The sequence below is a fragment of the Equus caballus genome, chromosome 10, assembly GCF_041296265.1.
Source record: "Equus caballus isolate H_3958 breed thoroughbred chromosome 10, TB-T2T, whole genome shotgun sequence".
In the NCBI taxonomy this organism is placed as follows: Eukaryota; Metazoa; Chordata; class Mammalia; order Perissodactyla; family Equidae; genus Equus; species Equus caballus.
Window position 1 is genome coordinate 90739420 of NC_091693.1, and position 20919 is coordinate 90760338.

General features: G+C 43.1%; 1 protein-coding gene across 6 annotated transcripts in view; it reads left to right on the plus strand.

The window, feature by feature from the left end:
• ARFGEF3 (ARFGEF family member 3) overlaps window positions 1-20919 on the plus strand; it is a 146623-nt gene that overhangs the window by 46748 nt on the left and 78956 nt on the right. For 3 of the 6 annotated variants that reach the window (XM_023651194.2, XM_070223988.1, XM_070223989.1), the window contains exon 5: window positions 1795-1863. In XM_023651194.2, coding sequence (XP_023506962.2) covers window positions 1795-1863 — 69 coding nt within the window. Of the gene's footprint in view, window positions 1-1794; window positions 1864-15081; window positions 15214-17917; window positions 18041-20919 lie in introns of all 6 variants that reach the window. The other 3 variants (XM_023651189.2, XM_023651191.2, XM_023651192.2) reach the window with 3 other exon arrangements.

Below are 20919 nucleotides of genomic sequence, written 5' to 3' on the forward strand. Positions count from 1 at the left end.
GGACAAACTCACTTCCCCATCTCCACAGACTACCACCTCCACCAGCCCTTCTCTGATACCCACCCACCAGCCTGCCATGAAACATGGTGTAAAAACAATGACTCAAGAAAGGGAGGCTGTGCGAGGTAGCAAAAATCACAGTAAGAAAGTGTCATCCGAGAAAGCTCGAGGGCCTTTCAGATGGCCCATGGATGTTTAGTCTAATGGGAAGATTGAAACAATGATACGTGATAGGGGCCGTTTTAAAGACGGTGGTCAGAGAAGGCCCCCTCCTCTCTGGGGGGTGACCTTGAGTCGAGAGCTGAGAGAAACCAACCCAAAAAGTGAGCAGCGTGAGGAGCACGCACAGGAGGGCGAGGCCAGGAGGGATTCAGGCAGAGGCGCCCCCAGGACAGACGTGTGGGAAGAGGTGGCCTCTCCCAGGCCAGACCAGGTCCTGGTGGCACTGTCCTCAGCTTTCATCCCTTCTTGTGTACCAAACCCCGGCCCCCAAAGACAGTCATTGAACAAAGGAGAGCCTTTTCCCGTGAGGCTGAGGGCATTTACTCCACAGTCCCTCTGTCGAGCCAGCGTGGCTTTGAGATGATTGGATCTCTTGGTTATCAGGCACTTCAGGGTCAAAAGGCTGAGGAGCAGACCCACAGCTAACTTATCTAACCTCACAGCTAAAATGGATAGAAGTCCCTTTTTTCTTCTCTAATTACATCCACATTTGCCCTCCCCCAGGAGTGGCTGCTCCCGGGATGGGGTCTGGTAGCTCAGAGGGAGCCACCAGGGAGGGCCCTGTGCCATCTGGCCCTGCACTCCTGGGTGTGCTGAGGTTACAGCCTGTGCCAGTGAACATGCGGGGCTCCAGTGCTCTTTCCTGAACTGGGCAGACCCAGGGAAGTATTGCAAAAGGCTGTGCTGACAGGCCAGGTTCTAGGCAGGACTGCCAGTGAGAAGAGTTGCAGCTCAGAAGCCAAATGGACAGGGGAGAGCCTGGTCTCTGTCTACAAAATTAGAAGCAATTCTTAAAATGCCCCGGGCTTTTATTGATCTATTTCCTAATAGCTCTCCAAGTAGAAAGTGAAACTTTTAAGGGTCCTTAAAGGTCTTACAAATGTCATCAACTCATTGTCTACATATCTTGGTGAATAAGGGGAACCTGGGACTACTCAGTAATCCCTAGGCAGCGTTCTAGGGGAAATTACAGGAGGGAAGAGGAAAGCACCCGTGGAAGAATTTCTGATCCCATGTGAATTTGGGAAGGGGACAGACACAGGAAAGTCCAGTGAAGCTGGGGTGCAGCGAGAGGTGGAGACGGTATTGCAAGTGGCTCAGGAGTTGGAATCAGGTTACATGGGTTCAGATCTCAGCTCCACAGCTTGTTACCTGTGTAATTGTTCTGAGCTTCAGTTTCTTTATAGGTAAAATGAGGACAATAATAACCACACTTAGTAAAAATACCAGTCTGGACAATTCACACAGCCCAGCGCAGAGCCCACGTGTGGTTTTCTTTACTGCTGGGCGGACCTGCTGGAATGTGGAATGCCATTTCTGGCCAGTCTTGCAGTGGTCCTTCCCTTAGGGAGGGGTAGCGACCTCTGCTTTTTAAAGTATTAGTTTCTATTTTATTGGACAACGTGTGGTCACCAATCAGAGAGCAGTGGGTGGGACAGAAAGAAGCGGGTAGAGCCAAGAGCAAAGGAGCCACGAAGACAGGGCTGCATGAATGGCTTGTGAAAGGGAAACCTGCTTCTGAGTTTCTGACCACTCTCTCTTCCTCCCTCCCTCGCCTCCTGGTTGTTAAAGGTTTTACTCTGCATAACCTACACCCCGACCTTTGACCTGAACGGGAGTGCGGTGCTGAAGATCGCAGAGGTGAGTGCCGCTTCCCCCTGACGCCAGCGCTGCTTGTGTGTGTGCCCCTGCTCACGCTGCTTCTCCGTCTGGGATGCGTGTGGGGAGCTGGCCCCCAGCGCTGGGCGAGCCCTCCTGATCATTGCTGCGGGGACTCCCGAGGAGTTGCCCTGTGCAGCGCAGGCTGCGCAGCCGCATCCTCCGCATCCTCCTCACAATGCTCTGCATGCTTTGGTCGCTCCGAGGCTTTAAGGGGGGAAATAACAGTACTGGTTGTCCTGACTGCCACACAGCCTGTTGCTCCTGCTCTTGCTATCTTAGTCTGTTTTTCCTAAGATTGATTGAACAGCACTTGATTTTAAAAATAGTCTTAGAAACCAAGTATGAGATTTAGAGGGACGAGTATTGATTGACTCCATCCGCTCCTGCACCCTGCTGCATGCACTCGTAACTGTCACTGGAGAGCCTTCTCTTTCTGTCTGCAGCCCGAGTGGCTGCGCCTCCAGCCCTCCTGAGAGCATGTACCTCAGAAGCCTGGCTCTGGGCTGCGGGCATGTGCCTTTGGCGTTTGGAAACATCATCATTCCAAAGCTGTACCTTAATCTGCTTAGAATACTTCTCCTTTCATTTCTTGAAAAGAATATCTTCAAGATTTGTATGTTATGACAGGAGTACATGTTCAGACCTCAAGGAGGCAATGATTTTCTGAATTCTGAAATTATGGTGAAAGAGAAAGCCTGCTAGCACTCATGGGTTTTTGTTTTGGTGGTGACTGCCGTTTAATGGAGTGTGCAGGTAGTTGATGAGCATTCGGGCATGCTTTCTGTTTTCTTCTTTTTCTCATTGTTAACAAAGTAGAATCGACAAACACAAGTTGAATATCTTTAAGGTGTACAACTGGGTGTTTTCGCAGACAGATATGTTGTGAAATAATCACCACAATCAAGCTCATTAATGTATGTGTCCCCTCACGTGGTTAACATTATCATGGGTAGTATTTAGTACCTATATTGGCCAGTATATGTGCTTTATGGCATCGTGTGGCATTTAAAGAGTGCAAATTAAGAGAAAGTTATTTCTGCACACGTGGAATGTTTTCATATGTCTAGCAGAAGACAGAGAAGCAGACAGCTGGCCCCTCACTACAACATAGATGACTTCTCAAATGCACATTACGTAGGTGGAGAGAATGTTGTGTTTTAGCACTTTATGTGTTTTACTCTGTGTAAATAAAGACATAGAATAGCTACCAGTATTTTTAAATTGAAGTTTAAGAGATAACCTATGAGTGCTCTTATTATTTGCAGGTTCACCTTTTTTTTTTTTTTTTTAACCAGGGTAAGAACACTTAACATGAGATCTGTTCTCTTAACATATTTTTAAATGTACAATCCAGGAATGTTAACTGTGGACACAGTGTTGTACGGCAGATCTCTAGGACTTGTTCCTCTTGCATAACTGAAACTTCATACCTGTTGAATAGTGACTCCCTATTCCCTACCCCCAGCCCCTGGCAACCAACATTCTACCCTCTGTTTCTATGAGTTTGATATTTTAGAGACCTCATGCCAGTTCGCTTTTAAAATGACAAATGTAGTTTCTGATCATAGCAAGAAACAGGACTGTGTGTAGGAAGCTTGTTGGCTCTTTGCCATGTGAAGAAAATTCGCATGTCACCATCCAGCTGGTCCCCTGCTGATGGAGCTGGGCTGCAGGGTGACAGGTTGGTGCAGGACCCTTGGGGGGGGGGGGGGGTGGCGCTCCCAGGGATTCCCAGGCTACCCTCGAGAGGTGGAGTGGGTTTTCTTTATCATCCTCACAGGAACCAGGCTTTGAATGAGCATCTGGAGGAGTCGAGATGTAGTTCCTGAACAGCAGACACACATGGCCATGGACTGCCAAGTCAGGGGTGTTCACTGGGGTATCTGGAAGCCAGAGTAAAGACTCAGCAGACCTGTCCAGACAGGATGAAGCATCAGAGCACAGCAGTCTCTACCAACAGCTATACAGAAAAACAAAGTTGTGTTCTGAGAAAAACCTCAGCCCCAGAGCCGTGTAAATACGAAGGCATTTGAAGAGCCAGCCCCATGGCCTAGTGGTTAAGTTCAGCTGCTCTGCATTGCCGGCCTGGGTTTGTTACCCAGGCACAGACCTACACCACTTGTTGGCAGTCGTGCTGTGGCAGCAGCTCACATAGAAAAAGAGGAAGATTGGTGCAGATGTTAGCTTAGGGCAAACCTTCCTCAGCTAAAAAGAAAAAAGATGAAGGCATTTGAGCTTGGTGGTGAGAAAGCAGGGCCTCCATAGTCCCCCTGTTTGGGTGTAACTCTGGCTCTGCCACCTCCCCATAGCTTGCCTTGGATACCTCCCTACCTCCCTAGCTTCCTGTTTGTTTCCTGTAAGAGCAGTGCTAAGAGTACCTGTCTTGTAGTGCAGCTGTGCAGTTAGGCAAGAAAGTAGGATCCATGTAAAGGGTCCAGCTGCAGAGTAAATGCTTGGTTAGTGTCAGCTGCCATTGTGATGGAGCTGCAGATTGACAGTGATGTCCAGTTCCCACTAAATAGCGTTGATCTGGCCAGGATCCTGAAAGGACGGGTTATCGATCGGGCGAGCTTCTGGAGGGAACAGTAGCAAGCTTGTTTCCACTTCTAGTCCTGCCTGCAGCCCTCTGAGGCCCCCTCGCTGGAAAAGCTCCCAGCAGAACACAGAGTGAAGGTGGTGAAGCAGGGCTGGCTTTGACTTGTCCGTCCTGATGAAGGCTTGGGACTGCATTCCTCCGAAGGGAGGACTTGGTGAGGATGTTAAAAATAGACTTTTCATCCTGCATTTGATCATGGGCACCCTCCCTTTACAGTGTGCAGGCTCCCAGAAGAGGTTTTTGGCCCTGCCTCCCCTGCAGACCCACGAGCAGATCCTTTACCTCTGTGTCTAAGGCAGGATTTATAATGTGGCTGCCAGTCCTCCCACGTATTGCTAGATCCTCCGCTCTGTTCCATGACTGGACACATCACAGGACGCACAGCATCACAGGGCTGGGGGCCTACTTTGTGCAGCCATGAGAGTCACCATTTCATGGCGCCGTTGATAGATGCCGGGTGCAGGCTCACTCCAGTGTTGGTGTGTGCCTGGCGTAAGCACTAGCTTCAGGAGAGCGAGAGCCCAGCTCCTTTGTCTGGCCAATCCGTGGGTGAGGACATTTACTCAGCTCATCTACTGAGGGGCAGAGCAATCCCTGAGCAGGATGAGCACCCAGCTGCCAGGGCCAGGGGCTCCCTGTCCTGCTGCACCAATCAGAAAGCCACCCGCAGAAACGCCTGGAGAGTGCTCCTCCTGCCAAGGCAGAGAGCGGGCCTTTGCACGCCAGGCGTGGCTGCCCCTCGTGTGTCTCTGCTGGGCACGAGCCACAGTTCTGGGCTCCCTGCAGCCATTCACTCTCAGAGTCAGTAATTCTGAGCAGGAACGACGACATGCAGTGCCACTCATGGCAAGAGACTGGCATTTAAACCCAGAGACAATGTTACCTAGCTCTCCCTAATGTTCATTAGCACTTTCTCTCTGCCAGGCACTGCTCACAGAGTTTTACCATATTAAATCATGTGATCTACACAACAATGCTGTGAAGCAGGAAGTACTATTATCCATATTTTACAGATAAGCAACTGACGTGGAGAGGTTCATCAACTTTTCAAAAGTCACATAGCTACAAAGTGGTAGAACTAGCATGCAAGACTGGCCCATATGACTGAGCTTTTGGTCTTTACACTGTGCAGCATGTGCTGTCATCAGCTTGGCTGTGGGAGGCCCACTCCTGGGGTACCTTTGCTTGCCCCTGTGTAGACTGTGGTCATCCCAGAGGGGCTGCCTCTTCACCCATTCCAAACATGCTCAGGCACAAATACCCTGCAGACACAGGGTTGAAGTTAAACTAATCTTGTCTTTGTCTTTATCTTTTTATCAAGAGAATTGTATGCATCACTTCACTACCAACGGTCATTAAACATCACAACAGGAGACAGGCTTACAAAGGTTCCTATGTAGGGCTGACTATTTTGGGTAGCTACTTGATTGAACTTTGATTTTTCTTCCTTCCACTGCTGAAGCTAACTCTCTCACATATGGGATACTAACGGGTGCAAATCTTTAGAGGCCTTACTTTTAAGTTGGTGATTCTCGTTGAAGGCTGCAGGTTAGAATCACTTGAGAAGTGGTGGCAAAAATAAGATGCCTAGGGCTGCCCCAGAAATTCTGAGTTTTTTGCTCTTGGAGTGACCTGGGCATACACGTTTTGAAAAAGCTCCCCAGTGGTTCTACTGTAGTCAAGTTGATAATAACTGCTCTGATGGCTACTCTTCCCTCCAACCAGGCTTTGTTTTAAAACCATATTGAAGTGAATTGTCACATGGGCTACCAACCAGGTGCATCATCAGCACCTTGGAGCTCATGAGAAATGCAGAACCTCAGACCCCAGCCCAGACCTGTGAACCAGAATCTGCTCTGTACTGAGAGCCCCATGTGATTCATACGCATATTAAAGTTTGAGAAGCACTGCCACAAGGGAATATTGGTATAATCTCATTTTAGATGATATTCTGCCAGGTTTATGAACCTAAAACCCAGGTGAGAGCTGCCTTGTGTCTCTGCCATGGCTGATCAACCCCCCAAGAGTATGGAGCCCCAGACCGCAACAGCATCCTCTTGATGGGGACGCCTCCCCCAATAAGTACAAGCTTTTCTCCTAATCCCTGGTATCTTCTCTTTCATCATTTCCTCCTGCCAAATCACCTCCACATCTCCCCCTCCCATTTGTCCATGCTTGATATGTCTCAAACTTATTTCTTAAATACTTTAACAATTTAATCTGCTACAAATGTATTTTCACCAATAAGGCCTGTTGTCAGCCTTTAGAAAGGGAGGAGCATGCCCTCCACCCCATTCCATGTTTATATGATCTGGCATAAAATGAGCATGGGGGGGGTGACATCAGCAACATGGTGGAATGAGCTGTTCCCTTTGTCTCTCCCCCTCTGAATTACAACTAAATGGACAGTCATTGGCCAATGGAGGATACCCACACAGCACAACAGGATGCCTGAGAGACTCACACTGCTACACATCTGAAAGTGGGTGTACTTGATCCCCGGGTCACAGTGGAGATGGAAGAGCACATGCCTGCCCCTTGCTGGCAGCAGTGAGCCAGATCACAGAGCCTTACACAGCAGTTGGTGTGACTCTAAGAGAAGGTAGAGGGAGCCTGGCAGGGTCACAAACGTTGCCTTGGCCTGCAGAAGCACCCACCGTGCTGCAGCGGCCCTGCCAGTGGGAGCGCTCCCCACCAAGGAGGCACAGGTTGGCCCCCACAAAGGTGCCCTGCCCACCAAGCACAATAGCTCAGCCAAGCCACCAGTGAGCACCATGCTGGCCTGCACAACCTGTCTGCTGAGGACAGAGACACAGAGGCCCCACCCTCACAAGAGTGGCCCGCCAAGTGGCTGTGGCCAGCCTACACAAATGCAGAGCAGCCATACCCACACAACTCCAAATAGATGGGGCAAGATCAGAAACACAGCTCCTGCTTTCCTTCAGCGGTGGCAGGTGGAACCTGACCTGATCCTACCACCAGTGTGCCAGCAGATGTTCACTTCCTCAAACACCATGAAAAACCACAGCAACACTTCAGAGCAGAAGGAAAGTGACAAGTTTCCAGAAACCAATCCTGAAGTCACAGAAATTTATAATCTAAATGGCAGAGAACTCAAAATAGTTGTCATAAAGAAACTCAGCAAGTTATAAGAAGACTCAGAAAGACAGTTCAGTGAGCTCAGGAATAAAATTAATGAGCAGAAGGAATACTTCACCAAAGAAATTGAAACTGTACCAAAAAAATGAAACAAATTCTGGACATAATGAACACAATGAATGAGATAAAAAACAATATAGAAACCTTAAAAAACAGAGCTGACATTATGGAGGAAAGAATCATTTAGAGGATAGAAATGCTTCAGGTGGAGGAGGAGAGAGAACTAAGACTTTAAAAACTGAAGAAATTTTTTGAGAAATATCTGACTCAGTAGGAAAAACAACATAAGGATTATATAGGTATCCCAGAGTGGGAAGAGAAGGAGAAAGGAGCAGAGAGCCTGTTTAAAGAAGTAATAGCTGAGAGCTTCCCAAACCTGGTGAAGGAACTGGACTTACAAGTACATGAAGTCAACAGAACTCCTAATTACATGAGTGCAAAAAGACCTTTTCCAGGGCATATATTAGTAAAACTGGCAAAAGTCAACGACAAAGGAAAAATATTAAAGGCAGGAAGGCAGAAGAAAATAACCTACGAAGGAACCCCCATCAGGCTCTCAGCAGAAACCTCACAGGCTAGGAGAGAGTGAAATGATGTATTGCAAATACTGAAAGACTAAAACTATCAGCCAAGAATACTCTATCTAGCAAAATTATCCTTCAGATGTGATGGAGAAATAAAAGCTTTCCCAGATAAGCAAAAGCTGAGGGAGTTCATTGCCACTAGACCTGCCTTACAAGAAATGATGAAGGGAGCCCTCCTACCTGAAGCAAAAAGGCAAAGGTTTACAAAGCTTTGAGCAAGGTGATAAATAGACAGACAAAATCAGAAAGTTACTCTATCAGAATAGGTTAGCAAAGACTTAATTATAACACAAAGGATAAAGGGAAAGAAAGCATCAAAAATAACAATAAACATCTCCATTTCGTCGCAAACTCACAACACAAAAAATAGGAATTTGTGAAAACAAAAACATAGAAGGGGACGAGGAGAGGGATGGAACCTGCCTTAGGCTAATGGAGGTAACAGGCTGTCAGAAAATGGACTATCTCATCTATGAGATCTTTTATACAGACCTCATGGTAACTGCCACACAAAAAGATCAGAGGAGAGTCACAAATCATACATAAAGAGAAAACTGAGAAAACCCTCAGAGAAAACCACCAAACTGAAATGGCAGTCAGAAATACAAGCGAAGAGAAACAATGGAAATATAGAACAACCAGAAAACAAGAGATAAAATGGCAGCATTAAGCTGTCTTGTATCAGTAATCACTCTGAATGTAAATGGATTGAATTCTCCAATCAAAAGACACAGAGTAGCTGGATGGATTAAAAAACAAGACCCAACAATATACTGCCTCCAGGAAACGGATCTCAGCTCTAAGGACAAATACAGGCTCAGAGTGAAGGGATGAAAGATGATACTCCAAGAAAATGGCAAACTAAAGAAAGCAGGTGTTGCCGTACATATGTCAGACGAAGCAGACTTGAAGATAAAAAAGACAATGAGAGACCAAGAGGGACAGTATATAATGATAAAAGGGACATTCCAAGAGTACATAACACTTTTGAATATGTATGCATCTAACAGAGGAACACCAAAGTACATAAAGCAACTATTAACAGACCTAAAGGGAAAAATTAACAGCAACACAATAGTAGTGGGGGATTTCAACACCCCACTTACACCAGTGGATAGATCATCCAGACAGAAAGTCAACAAGTCAACAATAGTGGAATTAAATGAAACATTGGATCAGATGGACTTAATAGATATATATAGAATGTTCCACCTAAAATCAGCAGAATACACATTTTTCTCAAATGCACGTGGAACATTCTCAAAGACAGACCATATGTTGGGAAACAAGGCAAGCTTCAATAAATTTAAGAATGAAATCATATCAAGCATCTTTTCCAACACAATGCTATGAAACTAGAAATCAACTACAAGAAAAAATCTGGGAGAGTCACAAATAACATGGAGGCTAAACCACATGGTACTGAACAACCATTGGATCAATGAAGAAATAAAAAAAATACCCGGAGATAAATGAAAATGAAAATACAACATACCAACTCTTATAGGATGCAGCAAAAGTGGTTCTAAGGGAAATTCATAGCAATACAGACCTACCTCAACAAATAACAAGTAACCTTAAACTACACCCAACAGAACTAGAAAAAGAAGAACAAACAAAGGCCAAATTATAGAAGGAGGGAAATAATAAAAATTAGAGAAGAAAAAAATGAAATAGAGACTAAAAAACAGTAGAAAGGATCAGTGAGACTAAGAGCTGTTTCTTTGAGAAAATAAAATTGACAAACCCTTAGCCAGACTCACTGAGAGAAAGAGAAGGCTCAAATAAATAAAATTAGAAATGAAAAAGGAGAAATTACAGTGGATATGGCAGAAATACAAAGAATTATGAGAATACTATAGAAAACTATATGCCAACAAATTGGACAATCTAGAAGAAATGGATGAATTCCTAGATTCATAGAAGCTCTCAAAAATGAATCAAGAAGAAATAAAGAATCTGAATAGACCAATCACAAGTAAAGAGATTAAAACAGTAATCAAAAACCTCCCAAAAAACAAAAGTTCAGGACCAGATGGCTTCTCTGGAGAATTCTACCAAACATTCAAAGAAGATTTAATACCTATCCTTCCCAACTATTCCACAAGATTGAAGAGGACAGAATGTTTCCTAACTCATTCTGTGAGGCCAACATTACAGTGATACCAAAGCCAAGCAAGGACAATGCAAAGAAGGAAAATTACAGGCCAATATCACTGATGAACACAGACGCAAAAGTCCTCAACAAAATATTGGCAACCCCAATACAGCAATACATTAAAAGGATCATACGCCATGATCAAGTAGGGTTTGTACCAGGGACACAGGGATGGTTTAATATCCTCAAATCAATCAATGTGATATGCTACATTAACAAAATGAGGAATAAAAATCACATGATCATTTCAGTAGACACAGAGAATGCATTTGACAAGATCCAACATCTATTTATCATAAAAACGCTCAATAAGATGAGTATAGAAGGAAAGCACCTCAACATAATAAAGGCCATATATGACAAACCCACAGCCAACATCATACTTAACAGTGAAACACTGAAAGCCATCCCTCTGAGAATAGACACAAGACAAGGGTGTCCACTCTCACTACTTCTATTCAGCATAGTACTGGAAGTTTGGACCAGAGCAGTTAGGCAAGAAAAAGAAATAAAAAGAATCCAAATCAGAAAGGAGGAAGTGAAAATCTCACTGTTTGCAGATGACTTGATTCTATATATAGAAAACCCTAGAGAATCCATCAAAAAACTTAGAAATAATCAACAACTGCAGCAAAGTTTCAGGGTACAAAATAAACTTACAAAAATCAGTTGCATTTCTGTACACTAATTATGAACTAGGAGAAAGAGAAGTCAAGAATACAATTCCATTTACAACCACAACAAAAAGAATAAAATATCTAGAAATAAATTTAACCAAGGAGGTGAAGGAGCTACGCACTGAAAACTATAAGACATTATTGAAAGAAATTGAAGAAAATATAAAGAAAAGGAAAAATATTCCATGCTCATGGATTGGAAGAACAAACAGTTAAAATGTCCGTATTACCTAAAGCAATCTACACATTCAATGCAATCCCAATCAGGACCCCAATGACATTCTTCATGGAAATAGAAGAATCCTAAAATTTATAGGGAACAACAAAATGGATGGACCTTGAGGGTGTGATGTTAAGTGAAATAAGCCATACAGAGAAAGACAAATACTGCATGATTTCACTCATATGTGGAAGATGATAAATACATAAATAAAGAGAACAGATTACTGGTTACCAGAGAGGAAAGGGGTTAGGGGGGTGAGCAAAATGGTTAAAGGGGCACATATTTACGGTGATATCCACATATAGATAAAAACTAGACTAATGGTGGTGAGCACTATGCATTCTATACAGAAACTGATAAATAATAATGTACACGTGAAAATACACAGTGTTATAAACCATTATCACCTCAATAAAATAATTGGAAAAAAAGAAAAAAATGTCTTTAACTTAAAGGAAAAACAAATTCTTTTCTCCTATTGTCAGTTTTGATATAGCTATGGAAACAATGTATAAAAACACCTTAAAATAAACCATTTAAAACTCCTGTGGAGATGTTGGGCAAGAATCCAGACGTGTCTTTGCTGTGCATTGACTGTTACATGAGGATAGAGCTTCCCCTGAAACCTGTTGATAGGAAGTAGGAGTGTGCACTCAAGCATGGATAACGAGGCCATTTCCCCAAGGTCCTGCTGAAACTGTAAGAAGGTCCCTAAGTGCTTAGAATGTCAGTAAGAGGCACTCTTCATTTATGCATCTTCCTTTAACTCGCTTCATTAAACTGCAATAGTGAAAGTTTTTCAGAACAGGGTCTTTTATGATGCAGGAGGAATAAGAAATATCACAGATTTAGGAGTGGACAATTATGAAATACCCAACATATGTTTTCTGTTAAATTTCATGAATAAAATAAAACTCCATATGGATACATAATCCTTCTCTTCATTGGTTGAAAGCTAGGCCCAAGATTTCTCTTACTATGATGCCCAAATTAGCAGATATGTTGAGTTTTCCAAGGATAGTAATCTTAATATAGGAAACAGATGTGGGAGTAAAAATTGCCAAGGTCTCGTGGTTAAGGAATTGGTGGCATCAGAGCCAGAAGCTCTGTGACGCTAATTTGAAGATGGTTAATGACCCTGTTCCATTGAAAGGTTTGAGGCATGTTCCCATGCCTACTGAGGGCTCCTCTGTGGGATTCTCAGGGTGAGAAAGCCTAGTTCATAAATGTGTCTTTGCTCGTTCAGTCTTACTGACTTATTGGGAAACTTCCGGTCATTGATCCTGTCACGTGGTGTCAGATCAAGCCAAGTCTGTCTCAAAGAGCATTGTTTTTTTCTCTAAGATTCTTACTTTCCGAGACCTCCCTCTTTCACTCCATCTGCCCATCCATCCCTCACATCCAAAACGCTGGCTAATAATAGTAGCTACTAGTGGTTGAGTCTCTAGGGCATGTCAATGGTAGCATTTTATGTACATTCTCTTTTAATCTTTACCACAACCAAGCTGGATAAAGAATCCTGGGGAAAGTGAGGTTAATTTGCTTCCCCAAGTTTCTACAGCTCAACATTCTAATCCACGTTTTACATTTCAAGTATGTGCTGTTGACCACGATGCTGTATTGCTTCCTGGCTCCTCTCAGTCTTGGGAAAGTTAGTAGAATCGCGCCATAGTGATATTGGCAACGGCCTGGAATTCTTAGGAGCCTTGTCCCACTTGGGCCTTTCCTGAGGCATTTAGTTAGATAAAGCTGTATGGTGTTTTTACACGTGAAGCAGAAGTGTTGATGAATTGCACTTTTTTTGTGACCATAGATTTAAGTGACCACTAGGCATGTGCCACTTTCTTGCGTGTCTTTACATACAGATGCTTAGTTTATCTTTTCTGACCATTGTATTGCCCTTAGAGGATCTGGAGTCTGGTTCCACTTGTTACCCAAGGGAGCTTAAAAACATGGAGGCTCAAGACCTGCTGCTGAAGATTCCGATTTAAAGATTCTAGCTGTCACTAAAGTATTTTTTTAATTGGGCTGACTTATAATTCTTTTTTAAAGATTTCATTTTTCCTTTTCCCTCCCCTCGTACATAGTTGTGTATTTTTGCATGTCGGTCCTTCTATTTGTGACATGTCGGACGCCACCTCAGCATGGCTTGACAAGCGGTGCCATGTCTGCACCCAGGGCTCAAACCGGCAAAACCCCAGGCCACCGAAGCAGAGCCCACGAACTTAACCACTCGGCCACGGGGCCGGCCCCTGACTTATAATTCTTGAAATGTTCGGAGATACTTTTTGTTTTTAGTCTAATGTGGTAACATTATTTCTGAGCCGTACCTCCAATAAAATATTCTACAACTAGGGAGCAGACAGTCTCCAGACACACCCAGAAGGCAAGAGCACAGATGACCTGACCCGTTTATCTTGGAAGCATCTCATTTATGTTCTCTCTAAGACTGGGAGAAGTAACCCCACCTCCTGGCAAGGGAGCCCGGACTGTTGTCTCAAACCACTGAGGCCAGTGGAGTAAGGAAATCCTATTCTAGGAAGCTTCTCCACTTTTTCACCTGGAAACTTTCTTTTCTTCCTTCTGGAAACCCTTTCTTTTCTTCCTCAGGAGCTGGTCTCTTTATTCACTCTGGTTTGACTCCTCTGAGGTGTTTGTTCTTTGGCTGCTTACTGCCTGATGGGCCTTGAGCAAACTAGTCCTTTTGCGAGGACTTTCCACACTTTCCTTTACCTCAGACGTGCACGGCTCTGGAAGGACTGATTTGGATTTAGAAGACGCATGGAGCAATGCAGAGATCGCTCTACTTCATTTTGGGCTGGTTCAGTAGACCCTCTGTAGGCCAAGCAAAAGGCTCTGCCTGGGAAGGGGCAGAAATTTAAACCATTTTAATAGGCCTGCTTAAGCCAAGAAGGACATGGAGGAGGAAGAGAGAAGTCGCAGTCTGAGTTGTCCACTTGTGCCTGGGCACCTTAAGAATTTCCCTTTAAGTTGAGATCCAAAAGAAAAACCAGCAAATTTCCCTACCCAAGCATGGTGATCAGACTTACTTATGCACATATTTCTTAGGAATAATAAAGCAATTTCAGTTCACCTGGTGTGTGTGTGCATCAGCAGGACCCATTTGATGAGGTGCCTGTCACATACCCACCTGCTACAGCTGGTCACCCAGAAACGACCTGGCCACAGAGTTGTCATCATGATTCAACGTTGAGTGTAGACTTGTAGTGATAATCACAGTTTTCTTTTGTTCTAATGTGATCAACAGCGTTCATAGTTTTCCCTTTATAAAAAGACATTTTTTCTGCTTTCTCATAGCTTAATCTCTGATCCTTTCCATTTTTTTCACCATAAATTCTTTTTCATCTCCATAAAAATTTTCCAATTGGAAACCTACTAGCTCTTCTCTGTGTGGAACTTATTACTCAGTATCATGCACTGTTGTAACAAAGCTATGCCACTAACCCCATTCAGACAGGAAAGAGAAGGTAAATGCACAGTTTAACAAAGGTCATACGTATTTTGGAAAGCTAGGCAAATTTCTGTTGTGGTAGCTTCTTTAAAATTTGTCTTCCCTTTGGCCAATATTGAATATCTGCCACATTCCACCACGCTGCTTCATGTTTAATAAAAGTCACTCACCCTGGGTTTAACCTAGTACTGTTATTTATCAGTGTACTTACTTGATATAAAACTTCTGTTGCTTATGGCTGGCTTGCAGACTTGTGTTTTCTTGTTCCTTGTGCTTCTGCTTTTGGGGTTTGTGTTGCTTCATTAACGATTTGTGTTTTTGCTCTCAGTTGTGTTTAGCATGCCGTAAAGCTGGATGTCCACAAATGCATGAAATGATCAAAATGTCCATTACGAAACTCCTCACTGCCCTGTGTCTTCGTGTGTTTCCTGGCCATCAGGGGCCTGTGGCTTTTCACAAGGTACTTGACTTGCCCTTTGAGCCGCTGGCCTACGTGCAGGACTGAGGCTTGTTAAGTGTCAGTTCTGCACTATAACAGCAGAGGGCATGGGAAGCATCAGTGGTACTGGAGATACGAAAAGAAGTTGTTGGTGAGCCCTTTCCAGAAACTCAGCCTGCCTTTGGACTTGGTATTCTCTTAGCATCTCTGATTTGACATGCTGGTTTTACACTGCCCAACCAAGAGGAAGAACATTCACCAGGTGAAAACACATTGGCCTTGAGTACAGCGGTCAGGCTATAAGGGAAACCCTAGTTCTCTTAACCTTATCCTTTTGCCAGTTTATTAGTAGGCTAGAAGTGTAAGAAGCATTTCCTTAGAAGATGTCAGGATAGCTGATAAGGCATTTCTTTCTGGGGACCTGAAGGTAGTGATATGATCAGATACGTGGTCTTTTTATATTTAAAAGGACTGCCTTTTGTCACATTCAGTGTTTATACTCCCACTTTAGTAGAATGAGCCTCGTAGGTTAATACTTTTTTTAGCAGAGTGAACATGCGTCCTTTTCCCGTCTCAAAACGCCTCCTGCAGCAAGTCACTTGCAGGGTCGCCCTGTGGGATGAGCAGCTGCACACTGAAACAGCAGTGCACTTAAAGCTCAGACATACTTGTGGCATCTGGGGAGCTCTCGTCTGTTCACAGCGCTGCTTGTGTCACTTAAAGTCCGGTTCCTGCGGTGTGCTTTCTTCCATGGCTCTGAAGGGACTGGCGTCATTTTTAAGGGAGCTCCTTTAGTGGTACGGCTCTCAGTATTCAGAATTGTGTGATACCATATGTGGTTCAGCTCTCAAATTGATTACTCTCTCATCTTTAATGCTTCTAAGGCTTAAAATTCCCCCTCAAGTTTATAATATCAGAGCTTAGAGATCTTATAAAGATCAACAGTTACAAAGACTTCTTGGGAGAATGTAAGATTTAAAGAGAACCATTAAGTCCTGAGGCACAAATCATCCTAGTGCCCCTAATAACACCACGGAGAATTTGTCTCATCAAAGTGAACACTGCACTCAGATGTGTTTTCAAGAGTTTTAAACCATTTCATCACATTCAAAGGTAAAAGCCTTTCAGGATTAAAACACATACTTTTTTCTCAGTATGTATAAATTATACCTTCAAGTACGTTATAATCCATGATCATTTGAGAAAATGAATTTAAAATCGATATGCCCTACCTGATAGTTTGAAAGAAAATATTTTGGAACTTGCTCTTATTTTTTGACTTAAAATGAATTAATCTAAACCAACTTCCAAATACACTTTTGAGTTTTAAATGCTCATTTAGAATATTAAGCATTCAATAAGAGATAAATTAAACTGTTAGTAAAATATACCTTTACCTGGTTAATTTTACCAAAAAGGTTATTATAGTGAGGCCTGGCAGAAAACACTAGCATAAGTGGTAGCAACAACAAAAGTTAACATTTAGTCTCTCTCCCGTCTCAGTTATCAATCATCAAATTAAATTTTCCATTTAGGTGAGAACCTTGTATTTTCATTGTGGATAATCTTGGAGTTATTCCTAGAAAAATAATTCAGGTCCGTTAAATCCCTTTGTTTTCTTTCTGTGGAGCTAAGTATGCTTGACAAAATGGAAAGGATAGCATACTTTGGAGGGAAAACCATGGGAGGATTTAAAGCGAGCATGTATTATGTATTATGCCCATCCCTGTAGCTTCCAGAAGAATTAGAATAAAATGATCATGGTATTTAACATCATCACCATCAAATAAGGGATCTTTGTTTCAAATTGGGATTTCGTGATGCTGCAGCCGTCAGGAGGCCTTCTCAGGCTCAACCTGACGTTCAGACTCGCAAGACCCAGATAGGCCACACCTGACATTCTGCTTGCCCAGCAGGATGTGAGACAGGAGCCAAAGCAGGTCAGCAGGCAGGTGCGGTTCACAGGGGCCCACAGCTGGTCTTGAGCCCTCAGGTATTAGCTGAGGAGTAGGAAGCTGAGAGCCACCTCAGTGGGCAGAGAGCCACCTTGATTAGAAGCACCGAGTTTCAGCTCCGTGGGAACCAACATTTCTGTAACAAGGCTGTGAGCAGAGCTTGCAGAGCTTCTCAGAGGGCCGGAGCAAGGCCAGGAGTCCCCAAGGGAAGCCTAGCCTGTGACCCTACCAGGCCTCATATTGCATTCTCAGTTCTCCTGTTCAGATGCAGCTGGGTCATCTGGCAGCGTTTGACCAGGAGCCATGCCGCCTGGTGACACAGCTGATGAGCACATTTATCAGATTTCTAGGAGAACACCACAGCTGGGGAGTTAATGCAGGGTTAGACTTGTTTAGAGAGCACCCTTCGTAACTCAGCAGTTAATACATTCTGTCCCTCTGTTGCTGTGGAGAAAGCTTTTCCTGATTCATTTCCAGCCACCTGAGTTTGTTCTAGATAGGATTATTTGGCATATCTAACAGTCACAAATTTGCATTCTCCTTTGATGCTCAGAAGAATAAGCTGCTAAGAGGATAAGCCTTAGGAAAATATTACTTTTCCTATGTGCTTGAAAGCAGATTTCCTGGGGATTTTAAATATGTGTAGGACTCATTGATAACTAGTCCTAAGTCAGGCTGACTTTCTATTTAAAGGGTCTAACGTCCTCTCCAGCTTGTTGGTGATGGACTGATGCCTACAGACATGTGTTGCTGTCTTATCTCCCTACCAGGTGTGCATTGAGACATACGTGTGTAGCTGCCACCAGCGCAGCATAAACACTGCTGTGCGGGCCACTCTCAGTCAGATGCTGAGTGACTTGACTTTGCAGTTGCGCCAGAGGCAGGAGAGCACGGTGAGCCTGCGGCGTGCACACGGTCCTCACGGTCTCGCCAGCGTCTGTGTCCACCTGCATGCTGTGTGTGCTGTGTTCCCCTGGCCCCACCAGGGCGGCCTCCTACTGAAACGGGAGAGAGGGCGGGCTTGGTTTAGGAGAACATTTATTTATGTAAATTAATTCTTTAAATATATTTTTGCCTGTTTCATTCTAAAGCTTTGAGAGTTGTTTTTCCATATGGTGTTATCATTTTTTAGTCGTTATTTTAAAATTTATTTTTCTTTTTTAATCATTTTTTAAAACATATTAAAAATTTTTATAAAAAATATTGTGATATATTAACAAATAACAGAAGTAAATTTGAAATTAAGAAAAAAACATAGCAGTTGATTCCGTACTGTGAGGTTTGGTGTGTGTAACTGAAGATTCTGGCGGGGTCTCCTTCACCGGCTGTGCCATCAGTGTTAGGAAAGCTGGGCTTGTCCTCTCTCCGCATGAAGCCCACCAGGGCCTTTTGCTCTAAACTTGAACAGGTTGTCCAAGATGAGCCTTTCTAGCAAGCACGCAAATGTAACTGGTTCTTGTGTATATTGTCTTCTGGGAATGTTGATGAGAACAGTTCCTCTTCAAAATTGCTGTTTTTTCAAAATCTGCCTCTGTAATAATTCAGATTAAAATTATTTTAAAATCTGCAAGAAGTATTTAGAAATGAGCACTTTATTATTTTTTAGAATAGGAAATCTCAATGGCTGTCTGAAACATCTCAAACTAATTTTATGGAAATTAAGATTTCGTGTTTAACTTCAAATTTTCCTATTTTTAACTTCAAATAGTTTCTAATTTTTTGAAAGTCATAGAGTTGAGTGGAACCTTAGAGATGATCTGGTCAGATTCTTTTATTCCTCACAAGAGAGATAAGGAAGATGAAGCTGAGAGAGATGAAAGTGACATCTGAAGTCCATGCTCTCATCAGTGGAAGAGCTGACTCCCGGTCCAGGTGGTTAACATGCAGTCTGGCAGCCCGTGTTGGAAAAAAACAACACTAATCTGAAAAAACAAATACTGATTTTTTTTGTTGTTGTTGTATTTGCTACATCTAAAACCCAAATTTCTGTTAAAGAATTGCTTTAATTTTAGATACTTTTATTACCTTAGCTTATTCTTTGTTTAAAAACTATTTCATTTATACAAGGATTTTGAATATGGTGGTATGGGAACCTTATTTTAAAAGAAATTTAAATCTATAAATAGAGAACATATTAAGAGAAAAAAGTATTTTTACTGGAAATCACCTGATGTTTAGATTTCTTATATTAATATACAGTCATGTTCCATCCTTGCTAAATGCCAGTGTGATGAAATACTATAATAGTAATAATATTTTAACATTTTAAGATGAAACATAAATGGGACTTTAGTCTCAAAGTGATTTCAATTGTATTAGTTCATTTAATCTTATCTGTTAAATTCTGAGCAGGTGAGTGTTAGGTTTCGGGTGAAAGACTTGCCTTTTGCTCGTGTTGCTCTTCAGTGAGAACCGTGGCAGGTGCAGCTGTACAGCCCAGATAGAACTGGGTGGTTATCTGCCTCTGTCCCATGTTTTATGTGGCTCCTCAGCTTTGAGGTCCTGCTTGTCACTGACCATCTGCACTCACCCCAGCCAGGGACAAGATCCCAAATTAGGTGGAAAATTAGTATTTCCTGTTATTTCACTTCTACTACTCATGTGGTCCCTGGAGATGTTTCCATGTCCCAGAAAAAAACAATTCTCAGGATGCTAATGTTTTAAGCATTTGTGATGTCTACTACAGGGAAACATATGTTTTGCCACCTAAGAAGTTTATTTTTAAAAAGCTATTAAGTTAAAAACAAAAAAAAGCTATTAAGGTGACTGGTCCATAGGAATGGTGTGGTTCTCTCGTGGACCCTGAGTATTACCTAGGGAAGATGTGTATAATGTGTAGCGTGACCTGTCACTGAAAAGACATCATGGGCCATCTCAGAATTAGAAAGACTTAACTACAGTGGATGGAAAATAAATCTAGAATACTAAAAGCATTAACATGGAATGTTATCTTCAGCCTAATGTCTATCTGCTCCCCGGCCCTACTGTCAGCACAGATCACCCAATTTGATTTTGTATCCTCAGAAACCCCGAGTTATTATCAGGCTTTACTGTTGGATTATTTAGATGATGAAAGCCATTGTTAAATTGTAAGTTACTAATTTCAGAAAGCAAAAATGCGACATGTAAATGTTTGAGGGATAGGTGGTGGTGTTTCTCTTGTCCTTAAAAATGACTCAAGTGTATATTACTCCAGAAAATGTTGTTCCAGCCATATGCTGAGCCATGGACACTGACATATTGTTTCACAGAGAGTGATGTGGAAGCAGCTGGGTTTGCAAATTAATGAACAGAAAATAATAGAAATATGTGCCCATAGCAAGTTTAAAAAAAGAAAGATAGTGCTGTAGGATGATAGTCAATTAGGATGAAGAGGCCCCCTTCTTATCTCCCAGTGCTGAGAGGGAGGGGGACTGAAGAGCCGCCCTCTAGCTCTCAGCTCGTCCCTGCAGTTCGAGGGCAGTCCTCCTATTGGGAAACTTCCTTCCCTTCCTCTTGTCCCTTCCTCGAGGCTCCCCCTCTACCTGATGGTTCTGGGTCTGCCTGTGCAGCCTGGAGGGTTGTTTGGAAGTCAGTCTGGCCAGGAGCCTGATCCTCCTTATAACTGAGCGTTGCATTCATTAGGGGCCAGTCGAGTATAGTCTGTGACCTTGGGACAGGTTGTTTTCTGTGCAAAGGTAACTCACTTTTTAGGCAGATATTGCCCCAAATCATGGCTCAGAACCCTGGAATCAAAGTGCACCATGGAGCTTAAAGTTCGGGAAGTCTGTGG